Source organism: Lethenteron reissneri, chromosome 61, assembly GCF_015708825.2.
Source record: "Lethenteron reissneri isolate LAM-NWPU_2019-01 chromosome 61, ASM1570882v1, whole genome shotgun sequence".
In the NCBI taxonomy this organism is placed as follows: Eukaryota; Metazoa; Chordata; class Hyperoartia; order Petromyzontiformes; family Petromyzontidae; genus Lethenteron; species Lethenteron reissneri.
In genome coordinates, this window is record NC_083839.1 from 1969197 (window position 1) to 1988581 (window position 19385).

Here is a 19385-nt window from a genome sequence, read left to right on the forward strand (position 1 = left end):
CATCGGACGGACGATATAATCTATTGTAGGCTGGTTCACTTCGTTCCTACCAGTAAAATCACCCACTCCACCATGAACGCGAAAGCGCCGCGCGCAGAAATGTACACGCGCCACCAGCAGGGAGAAAGTGATAATGGGAGGGGGGGGGGGGGTTTATTTCACAATGGACAACAAAAGCACTCGTTCACAGTCTCTGGCTCTCAGCTATAATTTTCTCCCACCTCTTGACCAGGGCCTAACAGTGATTGGGCAGCTGCAGAGGGCTGGCAGTGCTTCCCGTGAGGCTTTTCCTTTGATCGCTTGGAATCGCACCACGAACAAAGGGGGAAGTTCCACATCAAATGTTTCAATCCAACTGGCCCACAGGTGGCTTGGAGGGGGGCACGAGATGCAAAGCTGTGCCGGTCTCAGCTGCCACACACAGGCCAGCAGTAGCTGCTGCTAGTTAGGAGGTTCACAGTTCAAGTGGTGTGGCCGCCCTGGTTAATCCTGCAGGCGTATTAACCACGAGACGACAGGTCATCTGCTGGTGAACGGTGAAGATCTGCCTGGGGCCTCGCTGGCAAGAATCCATAATTGTTTTGTACTACCCCTTTCCTGCAGATGAAATCCCTTTTCAAGTGCATCGAGATGAGATGTTCGGTGCTCCTAGCATAAAGGGAACCAAGTGATGGGAAACGATCATCTTCATGATTATCAAAGCGCGCGCAAAAGTCTCCGGAAGTAGCGACGCCCGTACGATCATTTTACACGCACGCAACGACAATTAAAAACAAAAACTCAAGACACCCGCCACGCGGCAATATTAAAATTACTTGACGGTATTTTTAAATAAAGTCAGTCCGATGGAGAAAGTGATTCCTTTTCCCCCCAGCCTCCCCCCACCCCAGACGAAAGTGCTCCGTTGGTGGAGTCCGTTGGACGGCACGCGCGCGAGAGAGAGAGAGAGACTTGCGCGGTGGTTCTCTCCGCGTGCCTCCTTACGTGCGTGCCGCACCGCCGCTTGGTCGGAGGGACGCCGGGGAGAGAGGGGGGCGCCAACGTCCCCCACCGGCTTCACCAAGTCGCCGTTTCCACCTCGCGCAGGAACGCCCAGCGAGGACGACAGGGTTGATGTGAAATAGGGAAACAAATAAATAGTGAAATAAACTGGTTGGGAAAGAGAAACTTTGAAGGGTTGTTGTGTGGGGGTAAGTAACGGGTGGAAGGGTAAGGTGGATGGAGCGGGGATCGGGAGGAGAGCGGCATTGACGGTGGTCAGTGGAGACGAGCCAGCAGAGGAGTAAGCGGTCGACCGGTATAGGCACTAAGTGTCAAGGAGGGCAACTTAGAAGCTAAGCAGACTTGAGCCTGGCGAGTGTGTGGATGGGAAACTGCCTGGGGATACCACGTGGTGTAGACTCGGGCTGCGAGGCAGCGACCACGAGATGGCACCAACGGATCCTTCAGTTTTATCTGCACGTGACGCCAAGTGTCACCCTTGACCCACCCCTCTTGGGACGGGTGCGAGGTTTTCTCCGGGGTTGTCCACCGGTTTCGTTCTGACCGCACGAAGCCAAACGGAATTGTCCAAACATCCCAGTATGGCAAGAGGGTCCCTTCTCGTACGCAAAAAAATAAATAAAATATGAGTGCCGAGGCTTTGCTGGGATAAAACAAGGCATGTAATTAGAGAGCGGGGCGCAGTTGACGGAGGAGTGCAAAGGAGAGATAAGAGGCGCAGGTTGAGGGGTTGAGGGGGGGGGCGTGCAGATCAGCAGGAGCAGGGGTGAGACTTGGTCCCAGCAGAGAGCCGTGCTCGATGGCTTGCGCTGTCGGTGGCCTCAAACTTTCTTGGGGACCTTTCCGTATAACGAGTCCATGCCGAGGCCTGCGGAAACACACAAAGATCCATCCCCCGCCTGTATAGCCTGAACAGACTGTTGGGGCAAGTGCTGTTCGCGAGCGGCTGCGAAGGCCGGCACGGCACGCGAGGGGGTGGGTGGCCGACACCACGCCCGGCCGTCTTTGTCTCCCCGGTGGCGACGTTTACACACAAAACCAAGTACTCATTTGAGGCCGTGTCAACCCAGGTATTCACCACGGGTGTTAGCCGTGAGCGGTAATCGAACTCGAGTCGCCAGGTTTGTAGCGCCAAGCGCTGCACTACCGCTCCCCACGCGGGTCCTCACTCGTTTCTTCCGCTGGTACGTCAGAGCCAGCGTCGCTTGCTTGCGCAGCGTGCCGTTGTTGTTCCATGCCTCTCATCCCTGCGTTTCATGCCCTGTCTCTTGTCTCCCCCCCCCCACCACCTTGTCCTGGTGTCTCCCATGTCACCATACCCCCCCCCCCTTTTCTCACCATACCTTTCATAATCTTTATTTAAACTGGAGGAATCCGATGCGCTACGAAGCCCTTTGTCGCAGACGCCATTTAACGTCCCTGCGTTCGTTAGCCCCAAGTCCCGGGGTTCTCTCGTCTGTCCCTCAGTATCCGCCCCTCTCTCTCGTGTCCCCATCAAACCCTCCCTCCCTCATGTCACCATTCCTCGTGTGTCCCCACCAACCCATCATTCCTAACAGAGGTTTCAGCCGCACCACCTCGACATAACAAAGGCTCAGTCCCATTTACAGCAACCGCACCTTTACATCAGCCGCACCTTAACAACTCTTGGAACCTCCCATTTCAACCAGTCTACACAACAGAGGCTCATTCCTTGCAGCGTGCTTCAGCCGCACCGAACCTCACAATGGCTCCTCCCACCCTCACCCAGTATTATACAAGGACTGTTTTCTTGGAATTTCTCTTACTTGATGCAGCAGTCGTGTTGTGACGGTTCCACCTGAAGACGGAAGCTTGTGTTGCCTCCGAAACGTCGTGATTATTTTATTTTTATTTTACTTTAATAAATTTTTAATTTTTTTACCTACGTGACTTTACCGAAGAAACATAAGAATATGAATCCTTGCAGTCACGAAAGCTTCAAACCAACCCCTCCGTGTTCCTGTCGATGTTGCGTCGCCCTGTCTCCACGCCACACCACTCCCCCACCCGCGTGTCCCCGTGCGCCCCACGCACCCATGAATACGAGGACGGTTCCCGCCCACTGGAAGCTGGACATGGGGTTGGAGAAGAGCAGCACGGAGGCGAGGATGGTGAAGAACTTTCGCGTCGTCGTGATGATGGAGCACGTGAGCGGCCCGAACGACACCACCGTCATGAAGATGAAATTCTACGGCGGAGACGACAACAACAACAACCACCCGGCAGTTGTCGTCGGGTTAGTCTGGAAGAACCGGCCAAATACCCTCTCCGGAGGGGTTATCTTGAGCTCCCATTAGTGAGGGCCCTCGCGCCAGCAAGTGGCGCGAGCAAGCGGTAGTTTGTGCGCGTGTCTGTGTGCGTGCGTGTGTCTTTGCAAGCGAGTCTGTTGGACGTGCCTGTCCGAGGGCGCTGGTGATGCTGAAGAGCAGGATTTTGTAGAGGATGGCCGGGTATCGCTCAGTGAAGCTCACAAACTCGAAGATCTCCCCCGTCGCCAGCACGCCTGCGAGCACGACAACGGGGACAACGGGGACAACGCAACGCGCCGCGCGCGGCCTCTTAATGACGCGACCTCCTAAGGATGAAACCACTCGACGACGATACCTCGTGACGCGATCTCGTTACGCCGCGACTCTGGTAAGGCCGCGACCTCGTCACACCGTGACCCCTCGTAACCTCAAGGACGCGACCTCGTGACGCCGCGACCCTGGTAAGGCCGCGACCTCGTCACACCGTGACCCCTCGACCCCTCAACGGCGCGACCTGGTGACGAGCAGAACGTGGCCGTGGCTTTTCGCGTAACAACGCGGAGGAGGACGTCGACACAACACACGAGGACACGGGTCGCCCTGCTGCGAGTCTTACACCGGACCATTCCAGGACTCCCGTGCGCACAAAGATCTCCCGTATCGCCTTAAACAGGCTGTGGGACCAATGCAGCGAGGGAAGCATCTAATGAAGGCCGCCACGAGATGGAGTGGATGGGCGAGCACCCCACTCCCGGCCACCTTTGTCTTCCCAGTGCTGACGTTTAGCCACCGCACCAGGTATTCGCACCTCCGACTCGCACGGTTGGCTACGTACGGTGCGAAAGAAGTTCAACGTACACGCTCAACCTAGAGTAGGCGGCTCGGGACCGGTTCGGATAATCGTCGCCGATGTTGACCTCGGGTCGCCGGGTACGCAGCACAATGCACGTAGCCACTGGACTACCACGCCACACACACACACACGGGCACGTACCCACTCCCAGCAAGCAGCGACGACCACAGGTTCACGTTGAGCATCATGTGGTGCGACCCCGTCTGGTGGCGAGACTTCATCTTGTCCTGGGTGACGCCCGTCAGCCCGTCCAGCGTCAGGGACACCAAACTGGACCCCCGCCGCCCACCGAGACGCAAGCAGTGAGGCACCAGGGGCGAGGTGCAGCAACAAGCCTCTCCCTCGGCTTACAGGCCGAGGTTGTACAAACCGCGCGCATCGTTAAAACACATTGTCCTGCGGAGGGAGCTGGTAGGAACGTGGTTGCTCGGTCAATGGCCTGTAGGGTCAACGGCGGCGTGGTGTATTCCGCAAATATGGCTGACTGTGAGGGCGAGCACAAGCCGGCGTGAGTAGGTTAAACGTTGAGTTTTATAAGGGCACCACGGGGTGACCAGCCCCTCCCCACCCCTCCCACCCCCCACCCCAGCCCCTCGCCCCACCCAGCCCCTCCCCACTCAACAGCCCCTCCCCTCTCCACCCAGCCCAATCACCAAGCCCCTCCCCTCCCCACCCAGCCCCTCCCCACCCCTCCCCACCCAGCCCCTCCACACCAAGCCCCTCCACCAAGCCCCTCCACACCAAGCCCCTCCACACCAAGCCCCTCACACCAAGCCCCTCCCCTCTCCACCCAGCCCCACCCCTCCCATTTTTGGATGCACGACGGATGGACGGCCACAATAATCCCCTGTGGGCCGGTGTAACCAGGAGGTTCCTACCAGTATTAGTGAATAATAAACCGTGAATGACCACGGCGACAACGACGACACCAATGCTGGGGGGGGATCGCCCCAGCGGGGAGGGAGGGGGGGGGGGGGTCTTCGTGCTGTGCAGTCCTCACCAGCAGAATTTCGCCGTAGCCCAGGTAGCCCTGCTCAGGGCCGCCCCCGCCGCCACCCTTGGCGCCGCCCTTCCCCTTGTAGAGGAACATGGCGACGCCGACGACGATGAGCAGCACGCACAGGTACTTGATGAGCGGGTACCGCTTGCGCGCCAGCAGCACCCCCAGGATCATCACTGCAGGGCGAGGAGGAGGGGGGGGGGGTGGCAGGGCGGGGAGGGGGGGGGGGGCGGCAGGGTGAGCAACTTGGGTGTGCTGCGTGGCGCCTCCCTGAACGTGGTTCGTTGTGGTCCGACGGTTACGCATCCGTGTGTCGTGTGTGGCATGACGCGGTCTAAGGGGGGGCAGTGCGTGCGTAAGAGCTTCCCTTTCCCTGGTCCTCTTTTGGAATTAATCGAAATGACACTTCAATCGAGGCGGGCAAAGGTGCAGCCCTGCAATTTCTTGCTCGCTCCACTGCTGCTGCTGCAAGCGCCTCCACTCGACAGAGCTCGAGTGCCCTCTCCAGACGGCCTTTGGCCTTCTCTTCCACGCTGGGCGGGACGTCTTGAAGCAACACCACACGCTACCCGCCGATCTCCTGCGGCGTCCCCGTTTATACCGCTGGGTGGACAGAGGCGGAGAGGATTTCTAGAAACTGCATCCACAACACGTTCCTTCGGAGTGGGCCGGTAGGAACTTGGTTGGACGGCGCATTCGTGCGATCCGTGTCACGCGGCGCAAGCTGCGTGGGGCGGCGCGTCACGTGGTGCCGAGCCCGCCCGAAGCGCTCTATGAAATACAAATCGAGGGCGTGGCTATGCACGACAGACAGAATCCCTGGTAGGCAGTGTGGAACTGTTGTTCCTACCTGTAAAACTGCCTGCCTCCCTCCCCCACCCAGACCTCACTTGGCGCGCCCCAGTGCTGGATTACAGGACACGTGCGTAGCCATCGCCACTGCCACTGGGGCCAAAGTCTCCGGACACTAGATATATTATATTCTTGGTTCTTTCGATAAAGTCACGTAGAAGGGAAATAACAAAATAATAAAAATTAAACAAAATGTTATTTCCCTTCTACGTGATTTTACCGAAAGAACCCAGAATATGAATCCCTGCAGTCACGAAAGCTTTAAATCTAAACTAGATACATTGCTAAAGTCACAAGCAAGTGAAAACCAATCGAATCCGGATCGCATCACCTCAGTTTTCTTTCTCTCTCCATCACGGAGCTCGGCATTGTTATCCACCCCGAGGGGATGGACGTGCCAAGCCACAGCCAGGATTTGAACTCGCAGACCCACGATGAGCGCGGCGGGCAACACGTTCCATATACATCGGTGCGCAAACGCGCGTATTAACCGCTGAACCACCCGGACATTTCATCGAGAGCGCTTGAAATTAAGAGGTCACATCCCTAGAGCTCTCCCGGCATCTGACGGTGCCAGCAGCTGCAAGCAACACTTGAAGCCGGCACTTAAAAGCCAGGCTCATCGCCTTCGTGCAATGTTCGCTGCGCGCAGACACGAGCGCAATCTATTTTAAAAACGGTTAATGGACGCGTCATCACTACGAGACCTTTACCAGTGGCAAAATATAGTAGTAGGTTTTACCCTTTAAACTGGTACAAAACTGACACCTTTATACAAGGCCTTTTGGCGTCATCTGGTCCAACACCAATGGAGACTAGGCTCTCAGGAAAGCTGTCTCGGGTGTGGACCAATCAACTTCAAGGACAGTGCATATCATTACCATTATCAGAGTTGTTTCTTTTTGTTTGCATTTTGACTGCTTGTGTTGCGGTTATTGCAAACATGATGCATGTATAAAGGTGTAAGTTTTGTACCAGTTTAATAGGGTAAAAACCTACTATGTGACGCGTCATCGTCCTTGCACGCCCTGTAACAGCCAATGTGGTCGTCTTGGATTGTAAACGATCCCCCCCCCCCGATCCAAATGCTTGCACCTCCAGAGGGTCCGTCATTCACGAGGAACGGCGGACCATGCCGCCCGCTACACTACACCTCGACGTGCAACATGCACGCTCTGCCATGCCACGTCACGTGGGTGGGAGGGAAGTGGGTGGCCATATGTCAAGAAACATGCCCTGGTTGAGCAACTACTCTCTCTCTACGGATGCAGACAAAGCAGTTGCAGGCCATAATTAAGTCGTGCAACTTTCGACAGCTCCGGCATGAACACCGGCATTAAAGTCACTGCCAACGTGTAATGTAAAACGTGTCGATGAGCACGGTTGGCTACGTACGGTGCGAAAGAAGTTCAACATAGATACGTTTGACAGCGCCGTGTCTCACCTGGGATAGGCTTGCAGGACTTGCCCAGCACCTGAAACGGTGAAGGCAAGTTACAAACCACGTGCAATAATAATAATAACAACAACAACATTTGTTTGTACTCTTAGGTTTTTTCGGTAAAGTCACGTAGGTAAAAAATAAATAATAAAAGTAAAATAATAAATAATAGAAGTAAAATAATAAATAATATTGTTATTTTTTACCTACATGACTACCGAAAAAAAACCTAACAGTATGAATCCTTGCAGTCACGAAAGCTTCAAATCTAGAACATTTATTTACCCTAGAAAGACTCGCCGAGTCTCTCAATCGTTTTCATGAACGTTGCTGCATTTGGGAAGTTTGGCGAATTTCCTTTTGTAAATAAAAAAAAGGCAGAAACCAAAGAGCTCTTGAGAGAACTATTCGCGGACCCACTTGCTGTACTCCCACTTCAGGGCAACATCGCAGTGCAGCGGGGTTGGGTACGACGCGGGGTTGGGTACGACGCGGGGGTGCGACGCGGGGGTGCGACGCGGGGGTGCGACGCGGGGGTGCGACGCGGGGGTGCGACGCGGGGGTGCGACGCGGGGGTGCGACGCGGGGGTGCGACGCGGGGGTGCGACGCGGGGGTGCGACGCGGGGGTGCGACGCGGGGTGCGACGCGGGGGTGCGACGCGGGGGGTGCGACGCGGGGGGTGCGACGCGGGGGTGCGACGCGGGGGGTGCGACGCGGGGGTGCGACGCGGGGTGCGACGCGGGGGTGCGACGCGGGGGTGCGACGCGGGGGTGCGACGCGGGGGTGCGACGCGGGGGTGCGACGCGGGGGTGCGACGCGGGGGTGCGACGCGGGGGTGCGACGCGGGGGTTCGACGCGGGGGTGTGACGCGGGGGTGTGACGCGGGGTGCGACGAGGGGGGTGCGACGAGGGGGGTGCGACATGGGGGGTGTGACGTGGGGGGTGTGACACGTGGTCGACGTGGGGTGTGACGTGGGGGTGTGACGTGGGGGGTGTGACACGTGGTCGACGTGGGGTGTGACGTGGGGGTGTGACGTGGGGGTGTGACGTGGGGGGTGTGACGCGTGGTCGACGTGGGGTGTGACGTGGGGGTGTGACGGCACGCACCTGCGTGGGGTAGTTGACGTACTGCAGCGCCGAGTTGCTGGAGACCATGGCGCCGAGGTAGGAGACGGCGCAGGCCGCGGACAGCCAGCCCGCCGTGCGGTCGGGCGCCGGCTTCGTCACGTACTTCATCACTGCGCGCACGCACCGCACCAGCCAGATGACGACGACGATAATCGCAACAATGATCACGGTGACGGAGGACAGAGCACAGGAACACCGCGGATTACCTCCTCGACACCCGCGGGAATAGGGAGTTTCACAACATTTGGTGCGGCGATCCACCAAAACCTCAATGCCTCCGTGTTCACGCGCATAGCCACCGCACCGGCTGCGAGCGACTGGTGTTCAGGGAGGCAATTGGCTTCACTGCCGTTGCTCAGGGCGGTCGGTGCTCGCCGTACCGAGCTTGGCGAAGAGCGCGCTGATCACGCACTGCACGAAGACGAGCGACATGGCGAACCGGAAGCGCTCCTCCACATCTCCCGAGCCGTACTGTCCTCGCGTGCTGCTCGCTCGCACAAACACACGCGCACAAAGATCCCCCCAAGCGCTGTTAGCACACTCAACCACACAAGCGTGACGATACGACACGCGCGTGTAAACGGGCAAGCCGCACTTTCAGGTATGACGTGCGTGTGCGCACGTCATACCGCACAAAGATCCCCCCAAGCGCTGTTAGCACACTCAACCACACAAGCGTGACGATACGACACGCGCGTGTAAACGGGCAAGCCGCACTTTCAGGTATGACGTGCGTGTGCGCACGTGGAAGCACTTAAACGCGCGCCCATACGTGTCGCATGTACAGACAGACACGCCAGACGTACACGGAACACGCCGCACATAGACCGTCACACACGAGATGCGCATCAACACAACACACATGCAACACGACGAACCCAGGCAACATACACGTGATAGATATACCCCATGTACAGACTTTTGTTAGCGAGCACCTATGAAGGCCAGCACAGAACACGAGGGGGTGGGTGGCCAGCGCCATGCCCGGCCGCCTTTGTCTCCCCGTAGCCCATTTTTACACACCTCACCAGGTACTCATTTAAGGCAGAGTACATTTTGGGGAAACAGAAAGGCATGACACACACAGACAAACAACACGCAAAACCCAAATAAAACGTGTCACACTCAGAGACAACATAACATCATCGGCTCCCAACATTACATACACAGTACATCCTTCCCCTGCGTCACCCTCAAACATCAATCCTTCCGTCCGAGGTCGATAAAGCGGTACCACTTAGTCACCACGACAGACAACATCAGTGCTTGCCGATTCATCATTGATAATTAGATTAGGCCTCGTAAACGATCCGTACGTACGTATGTTGAACTTCTTTCACACTGTACGTAGCCAACCGTGCTAATCGGAAGTGCGGTGTATGTACGTGTGTTGAACGTCTGTCCAACTGTGCTAATCTATCATTAAGCCCAAGAAAAATTCTCACGTGTAGAGTACAAAATAACCGCGCCCGTTACGATTGCTTCCGCTCACGCTGGTCCGCTGAAGAACAATCATTCTCACCACCGAAACGTGGCAATTACCGTCGTGTGCTTGCTTCAGAGTTAACTAAGGATACACCGTCGCCCACCATATAACCGTGGAATTGACACCACTAGCTGGGCACCACCAATGTGGATGAGGCAACCAACTTATTAGATTGCCGCAGCGTCGAGATGTTCACTACCTCGCCTGGTATGCAGGAGGTCTTGGGTTCGATCCCGACCCTGACGCCTGCTGCTGTATATTTGGAGTTTGCGTGTCTCTCTCTCTCTCTCATCATCATCGCGGTGGCTAGATGTTAACTACCTCGCCTGGTATGAAATAAGTCATGGGTTCAATAGCGACCCTGATGCCTGCTGTATATTTGGAGTTTGCGTGTCTCACTCTCTCCCCGTGGTCTCGTGTTGAATTTTTCTCCGGGTCCTCCGGTTTTTCCCTCCACATTTACAATCAACGTGCGTTTAGTTTCTTTGGCTGCTATAAATGTCCACATGATAAGCCACTTCTTTGCGCTACCATTTGTGGCCAGGTCGCTTCTGAAAAAGAGCGATATAGCTCAGTGGGCCTTACCTGGTAAAATAAAAAAAAAATTTAAAAAGCTAAATAGTTATTCATTCATTCATAACCAAGGTGACATTCACATCTCGGTTGAGTCTACGACTGCATGAAGGTCTCCCACACGCCATATCGGTCACGGCTGTTGTTTGACCATACTTCACCAGGCTGGCCTTGTGGGATGGTAGAAGGCAAGGCGGAGGGACGGAGCTGGATTGGGGAAGCAAAGGTTGTTGGGTACCAGGACCGGTTCAGATACCACTCTCCAAACGGTGTTGGCCTTGGCTGGGAATCGAACCCCGGTGGCCCGGGTTCAGTGCGTCTAACCACTGTCAAATACACAACAGCACGAGGTAAACCATGCCACGTCAGAACTACTGTACTTGGAACTAAGCCATTGCCCACACTGCCAACTGGATACGCAGGACTAAGCTGCCAAAACTTTCGTGAGGCCAATGCATTTACGATTTACAAGGTAAAATCGATGCAAAGTATATGATGTGGAAATGTTTGTTCACCTTCGTTCGCACCGTACGTAGCCGACCGTGCGAATCGGAGGTGCGGGCTAAGGACAACAAACCAAACACAAATGTGGTCAAATTAAGATGTCATAACATATTTGTCTGGATTGGGACGGCCCCGGTGAAATTCTCTCCGATGTCTCCGTCGCCTCGTCTCGCGCCGTCCTAAAGCGGTTCAGCAGTTCCAAGTAGCAAGAAGGACGCTCCAAGAAAATAGGGCTGAACGATTTGGGGAAAATATCAAAGAGTATGGATTCCTGCAGTCACTAAAGCTTCGAATCAAGATTGAAAATATCTCATTGCGATTTGATTTGCAATTACATTTTTTTAAAGTCAAGCTTCAGTTCAATATTCACTGTGTAATAGATTTAAAACATGTGATGGAGCATTACCACATGATACCATCAAAATATTAACTGAGCTATGTATTCTAATGCAAGGATGAGCACTTAAAAGATATGAATTGCTTCCAACATGTATTTATTTTAAAAAATGCAATAGAACAATGAAACATAGAACAATAGTTAAGTTAAATAAAGTTATAATAATAACAAATAAAACAATTCCAATAAGAAAGTAATAGGACTTTTCAAATCGCAAAAAATTGCATTGTTTCAAATTACGATTTCGATTTGAAATCGATTAATCGTTCAGCCCTACTACAAAGCACCACCACGTCTCACATTTCCCCGTGTCATTATCGCCCACGTCTCTTATTGTCCACGTGTCCTCCAGTTGTCCCCCCCTCCCACCACCACCCCCCACCGTGTCTCCCATACATCCCGCTGTCTGCCGCGTTTCCGTATCCACCATTCTCTCGTTTCCCATGTGTATCCACCGGTTCACCACATTATCCTTCATGCGTGCCCCCCCCCTCCCACATACCCCCTTGCGTCCCCATTATACCCCCATAGAGAGAGAGTAACGGCACGTTGGTTAGCACTGCACTCTCTGAACCCGGTGACCGGATGCCAGAGGTCGCAACCGGGTACCCGATACCCGTACCCTACCCGATACCCGGCTACCCGTACCCGGCCGGGTACGGGTAGCCGTTTGCGACCCTGGTGCGGCCGGGTACGGGTACGGGTAAGGAATCAAAACCCTCTTCTTGGTTCTTTCGGTAAAGTCACGTAGAAGGGAAGTAATAAAACAATAAAAATAAAACATAATAAAATAATATAATAAAATAAAATATTATTATTACTTCCCTTCTACGTGACTTTACCGAAAGAACCAAGAAGATGAATCCCTGCAGTCACGAAAGCTTTAAATTGAAATAGAATCAAAACCCGTTTGCGACCTCTGCCGGATGCCGATTCCCCTGGCCACGGCTAACATCAGTGGCGAGTGGCATCAGAGCCGATCCTTGGTTTACCCGTCCCCCTCTTTCACCCCATTCATTCACCATTTATCCTCCACGTACCACCCCTAAACCCATGTACACTCTCATCTCGCCATGCACCCCCCCCCCACCCCAATGTCTACTCATGTAAACTAAAACGATCACATTCATAGCAGCCAAATACTCGAAACGCGTGATGTTGATTTTAAATGTGGAGGGGAAAAACCTTGAGGACCAGGGAGGAAAATCCACGCGACCACGGAGAGAGAGAGACACGCAAACTCCAAATATACAGCAGCAGGTGACCGGGTCGGGTTCGAACCAACGACCTCCTGTAGACCTGGCGAGGTAGTAAACATCTCCTAGCTACTGTGGCTGCTATTTACCCCCTCGTCTCCCCATGCATCTCCCCACGTACCCCACACACATCTCCCCACGTACACATCTCCCCACGTACCCACACACACATCTCCCCACGTACACACACACACACACACACATCTCCCCACGTACACACACACACACATCTCCCCACGTACACACACACACACATCTCCCCACGTACACACACACACATCTTCCCACGTACCCACATCTCCCTACGCACCCCACCGTGCCCCCCCCCCATCTCCCCACGTACCCCCACATCTCCCCACGTACACACACATCTCCCCATGTACACACACACATCTCCCCACGTACCCACATCTCCCCAACGTACACACACACTTCTCCCCACGTACACACACACATCTTCCCACGTACCCACATCTCCCTACGCACCCCACCGTGCCCACCCACTCACATCTCACCACGTACACACACTTCTCCCCACGTACCCCCCATCTCCCCACGTACCCCCACATCTCCCCACCGTGCCCACCCACTCACATCTCCCCTCGTGCCCCTCACTTCTCCCCACGTACACACACACATCTCCCCACGCACCCCACCGTGCCCACCCACATCTCCCTACGTACCCCCACATCTCCCTACGCACCCCACCGTGCCCACCCACTCACATCTCCCCACGTACACACACATCTCCCCACGTACACACACATCTCCCCACGCACCCCCACATCTCCCCACGTACACACACATCTCCCCACGTACACACACATCTCCCCACGTACCCCCACATCTCCCCACGTACACACACATCTCCCCACGTACACACACATCTCCCCACATCTCCCCACGCACCCACCGTGCCCACCCACTCACATGCTCTCCTGCAGGATGCCGTAGTAGAAGTAGCAGACGAACACTCCCACGAAGCACACCCCGAGCCGCAGCCTCTCGTTACGCAGCATCCCCGCCGCCGACGTGGCCGCAGCGGCCGCCACCTCCACGGGAACCTCGAACGCCACGTGCGGAGACCCCGAAGCGCTCATGCGGCCCCGGCCGCGGCGGAGCGCGAAGGCGGGCCGAGGGTGGGGTAACCCCGGCTGAGGATTCTATCCGAGACCGGTAAAACTACAGGCCGCAGCGGTCAACAGTGGCCGTCAAAGCGAGGGCGTGAGCTTGGGGGGGGGGGTCGTGCGTTGCCTTGTGACGGACGAGAGGAGACGCGAGAGACGCGTGAGGGTGATGAGGAGGTCGATGAGGAGGGAGGAGGAGGAGGCTGGCGAGCTTTGAAGGCGGCGGCGTGAGTTGGGCTGTGTCGAGTGGAGGCCTCGGCCGGGCTTCTAGGGGGGGCCGAGTGGTGGGGGCAGCGTGGAGCCACGCGATTGGACGAGAGCGGCGCGACGTCACGAGGCGTTGCCCCTGGCAACTGTCAGTGATGGGTGAGTGACGATGATGATGGTGGTGATGGTGGTGATTCATGGTGGTTGATGATGGTGATGGTGGTTGATGATGGTGGTTGATGATGATGATGGTGGTTGATGGTGGTGGTTGATGATGGTGATGGTGGTTGATGATGGTGGTTGATGATGATGATGGTGGTTGATGGTGGTTGATGGTGGTTGATGGTGGTGATGGTGGTCGATGGTGGTGATGGTGGTTGATGATGATGATGATGGTGGTTGATGGTGGTGATGGTGGTTGATGGTGGTGATGGTGGTTGATGATGGTGGTTGATGATGGTGGTGATGGTGGTGATGGTGGTTGATGGTGGTGATGGTGGTTGATGGTGGTGATGGTGGTTGATGATGGTGGTTGATGATGGTGGTGATGGTGATGATGGTGGTGATGATGGTGATTGTGGTTATGGTGGTGATGGTGATGATGGTGGTGATGGTGATGATGGTGGTTATGGTGATGATGGTGGTGATGGTGGTAGTTTATGGTGGTTGATGGTGGTGATGATGGTGGTTTATGGTGGTGATGGTGGTTGATGGTGGTGATGATGGTGGTGATGATGGTGGTTGATGGTGGTGATGGTGGTGATGGTGGTTGATGGTGGTGATGGTGGTTGATGGTGGTGATGGTGGTTGATGGTGGTGATGGTGATGATGGTGATGGTGATGATGGTGGTGATGGTGGTGATGGTGATGATGGTGGTAGTTTATGGTGGTTGATGGTTGTGATGATGGTGGTGATGGTGATGATGGTGGTAGTTTATGGTGGTTGATGGTGGTGATGATGGTGATGGTGGTGATGGTGATGATGGTGGTTTATGGTGGTGATGGTGGTTGATGGTGGTGATGATGGTGGTAGTGGTTGACGGTGGTGATGGTGATTGATGGTCACAATCGGAATCTCTATTCATACTTCTGGAGTAGAAATCCGATTAATCTATAAAGCTCTTTTCTTCACAGATGTCCGACAGGGGTAAGAACGTCGCAACAACAAACGATGCAAAAACAATGATAGGAGCCGTCAGTACAATAAAGCTAAACAACACCAACAACAACTGCCGCCATTCGCCACTAAAGTGGCAGTGTCGCCACAAAGGCGCCCGTGCCAGGCTAGGTGCACTTTAATGGACACGTGAAAGTGTCGAACGCCCGCCGGCAGGAAGGAGGTCACGGGACAGACCCAGCAGGTGCCACGGGTCGACTGACTGAGATGACCGGCCGATGCACCGCCTGTGCCCCCCCCTACTGTGCCAACTTGGTAAGAAAGGTAAACAAATCGCCCAAACGCAAACAAAAACAACGCTAAACCATCCCCATCCTACCAGGCGAAGCCCACTGAGGTCTTAACTTACTTTTCAGAATCGACCTGGCCACCAACTTAGCAAAGTGGCCCGTGGTTTGGACATGTGTAGCACCAAAAACACATTGTCCTGCGGAGGGAGCTGGTAGGAACGTCGGGTTGCTCGGTCAATGGCCAGGGTCAACGGCGGCGTGGTGTATTCCGCAAGTATGCCTGACTGTGAGGGCGGGCACAAGCCGGCGTGAGTAGGTTAAACGTTGAGTTTTATAAGGGCACCACGGGGTGACCAGCCCCTCCCTCCCCACCCAGCCCCACCCCCCACCCAGCCCCTCCCCACCCTCCCCACCCAGCCCCTCCCCACCCTCCCTACCCAGCCCCACCCCCCTCCCAGCCCCTCCCCACCCTCCCCTCCCCACCCAGCCCCTCCCTATTGTGTCCGTCCCTGCACGACGGACACAATAATCCCCTGTGGGCTGGTATAACCAGGAGGTTCCTACCAGTATAATCTAAATAATATCAATGCATAATGGTTGTTGATGGTGAAGTGATAATGATGTAATTAATGATCGTGGCATGACGGTGTTGGTGATATAATGACGGTGTTGGAAAATCATGATCGTGGTGGTGGTGGTGAATAATTGGTGGTGATGAGTGTGTGGTGGTGATAGAGGTGATGGTGTTGCATGATGGTGATGACTATGATGATAATGCAGCTTACCCGTTCAGAGCCAGGGGAAATGAACTCATGGAGAGCACTCACAATATTCAAAGCTGACATTGCCGACAAGACAATGAATGACGAATTTGAAGCAGGAGGATTATTTTACGTATTAAACAAACGCTCCCGCAAATATGCAGGAGGCAGTGCGGCTAATGGGATGTGTAGAAAACACTTTCAAACACGGTACATGATACAATCTTGATTTGAAGCTTTCGTGACTGCAGGAATCCATACTCTTTGGTTCTTTCGGTAAAGTCACGTAGGTAATAAAATAAATACTATATCACGACGTTTCGATCGCAACAAAAGCGCGTTGGTTCAGGAGTTCCACTGCTGGATTATTTTTGTTTCCACCTGAGGACGACCGCTTGTGTTGTGATCGAAACGTCGTGATATATTTTTTGATTCTACCGACGTGACTTTGCCGAAATATCCAAATAGTACAGAATACATCTCTTATTTTTTTTTACGTGGAGGGACACACATTCTAGCCACGGCCAAGACAACTCACACACGCGTTCTTGTTTTAAGTATGAAGCCAACTTGATTAGAGTATTTAATGCGTTTTTTTAAACAATGCGGTATTAAATGTTCACATACAGACACGCCAGAGTCCAGTGTTAATGCGTACTCATAATGATCAGTCACACAGGGAATTGCTAACCATCAACGTAAGACTTTCGAAATCTATAAACTGATATTATTACAGTAATGGTAGAGCAGTCAGCTTTTCAAAATAGCACAGTATTCGGCGTACATTCGTTTTCATAAGGATGGGCAACATACAAAGTTAAATTCTGCACATATAAATGACAATTAGCCATCTGTTCACAACAACAACAACAAAATAGTTCAGGTCATACTTTACAAATGTTCGCCAATTCTAACCGTGCTGCCATGCCGTGCGATGACAAAGTCATTTCGGAAATCTTCTGAGAGCAGTGGCGCTGCCATAACAGTTGGCCTGATCACTTTATCTAACTTCTTGGTTCTTTCGGTGAAGTCACATAGAAGGGAAATAATAAAACAATAAAAATAAAACATAATTAAATTACAAAAAGAAAACATGATAAAATTAATAAACTAATAAAAATAAAACATAATAAAATTAATACAATTCATCTTCTTGGTTCTTTCGGTAAAGTCACGTAGAATGGAAATAATAAAATAAAAATAATAAAACATAATAAAATAATATAATATCTTTTATTATTTTATTATTTCCATTCTACGTGACTTTACCGAAAGAACCAAGAAGATGAATCCCTGCAGTCACGAAAGCTTTAAATCGGAACTTTATCTCAATTGTCTTATGGTTGTTATTGTTAGACTTGCATCCCATTGGGATTATTTGCACGCAGCGTTGATGTGCGGTGCCTTTTTCTGAAAGATGTTTACTGGCTTTTCCTGGATGTCTCTGTTGTGCGTCGTCACTTTAAGATGTTCTGTGTTCATGTTTTTGTTTGTTGCGGTTGCACCCGAGTCAAGAGCCTCATGGCTCACTGGGCTATACCGAATAAATTAAACTGAAAAACTGAAACTGATTCAATGAATCCGCGACAGAATGAATGATACATTTTGTTGACGTTTTAGGCCCATACATGGAATAATCGGGTGTGACTTTGCCCATATAAGGGATCCTGGAATAGGAATCGGCGATGTTTAAGGATACAAAGGTTGATCCATGCTTGATCCATGCTCGAACACGGAGCTGTGATATTTAGAATAAAGTTATTCCTGTCACGTGATTTCTGGATCTAAAGAGACGATTTGTGGATCGGAAAACCCCAAATGAGACCGTCCCTTGACACAGATTGGACACATTTTGCATAAAAAACATAATATATTAACAACATAATTTATCACTCATTCTGTCGTCGGATTCATTTAATCATTTTACAGCGCCCGATGCTGGATGTAATTACCAGCGAAACGTCGTACTCACATGGTAAATGTTGTGTATTTACTCTCCGACACACCGGTGGGCTAAAGTAGTAACGAATTGACGCATTTAGTTTGCGTGACAAAACCTTATTGGCTGTGTCGGGTGGTTCAAGTTCATTGATTAGGTGTAGCCCTGTGAGCCATTCGGCTCTTGAATCGGGTGCAACCGCAACAAACAAAAAACAAAAACATGAACAAAAAAACATCTTAAAGTGAATATGTGACTGAGTGCAAACAGAAAATCCATGAATATACAGCAAAATATTGCAGAAAAAAAAACACCGTACACCAACGCTGTGTGCAAAAATCCCAGTGGGATGCAAGTCAAACAACCAACAACAACCACAAGACAACTTAGATTAAGGCCACCAGTCTAACTCTGTACTACAACAAACAAACATGGCTAAACCAATACACTTTTTTAAATCACCAAAGTAAAGCCATTAAACCAATGAAACAGTGATCATAGGTGGTGCAGGGTCAGGACACATTTCTACTTACGCGATCGAACCCAAAAACCTTTATTATGATTAGCACCTCCGATTAGCATGGGCGGCTACGTACGGCGCGAAAGAAGTTTAACGTAATTTGGAGGTTGTTTTTTTTGTCAGCACTTGAGATGTTTTTTGGCTAATATCAGATTCACTTTATGTTCGGGAGGAGGGTGTTGTTTTTGTTTAGCTATGCGAGGAAACCAGAGAGCCCGGGGAACATCCGTGCAAAACAGGGGGGGGGGGGAGTGCATGCAAACTCCACACCACAGAACGTTACCCAAGTCAGGAATCAAACCCAGGCCCCTTGTTGTTGTGAGGTGTGACGCACGCGAATTACCACTGTGCCCACATGCCATGAGATTGTCGCAAGACAGACGCAAATCTACATTTTAATTCTCATATCTGGAACACCGGACCTCCCCTTTGCCAGTAACAAAATATGAGAATAGGTTTTCCCCTTTTTTATGGCAACAAAACAGTTGTGTTAAGATGTTAAAACACTAAACTGAAAACTTTTACAAGGTATCATGTCTGCGTTAACCACAATACTTGTGGTCAGAATGCAAACAAAAACATACTCTGATAATATCTGCATTGTCTTTGAAACTGATTGGTCCACACCAGAGACAGCTTTCAGTGTTGAGACTAGGCAGAC

The 19385-nt window shown here is 52.5% G+C and overlaps 1 protein-coding gene across 1 annotated transcript; it reads right to left on the reverse strand.

Moving 5' to 3' along the window:
* Positions 1-1247: 1247 nt before the first annotated feature.
* On the reverse strand, positions 1248-14157 carry LOC133358200 (solute carrier family 35 member B1-like). Its single transcript, XM_061576432.1, has 9 exons — positions 13694-14157; positions 8928-9031; positions 8527-8657; positions 7422-7452; positions 5127-5301; positions 4253-4395; positions 3420-3526; positions 3058-3211; positions 1248-1870 (listed from the first exon to the last, which is right to left on the reverse strand). Exons 1-9 carry the CDS (start codon positions 13861-13863, stop codon positions 1824-1826), a joined length of 1062 nt encoding a protein of 353 aa, XP_061432416.1. The 5' UTR covers positions 13864-14157; the 3' UTR covers positions 1248-1823.
* Between the last annotated feature and the right edge of the window lie 5228 nt (positions 14158-19385).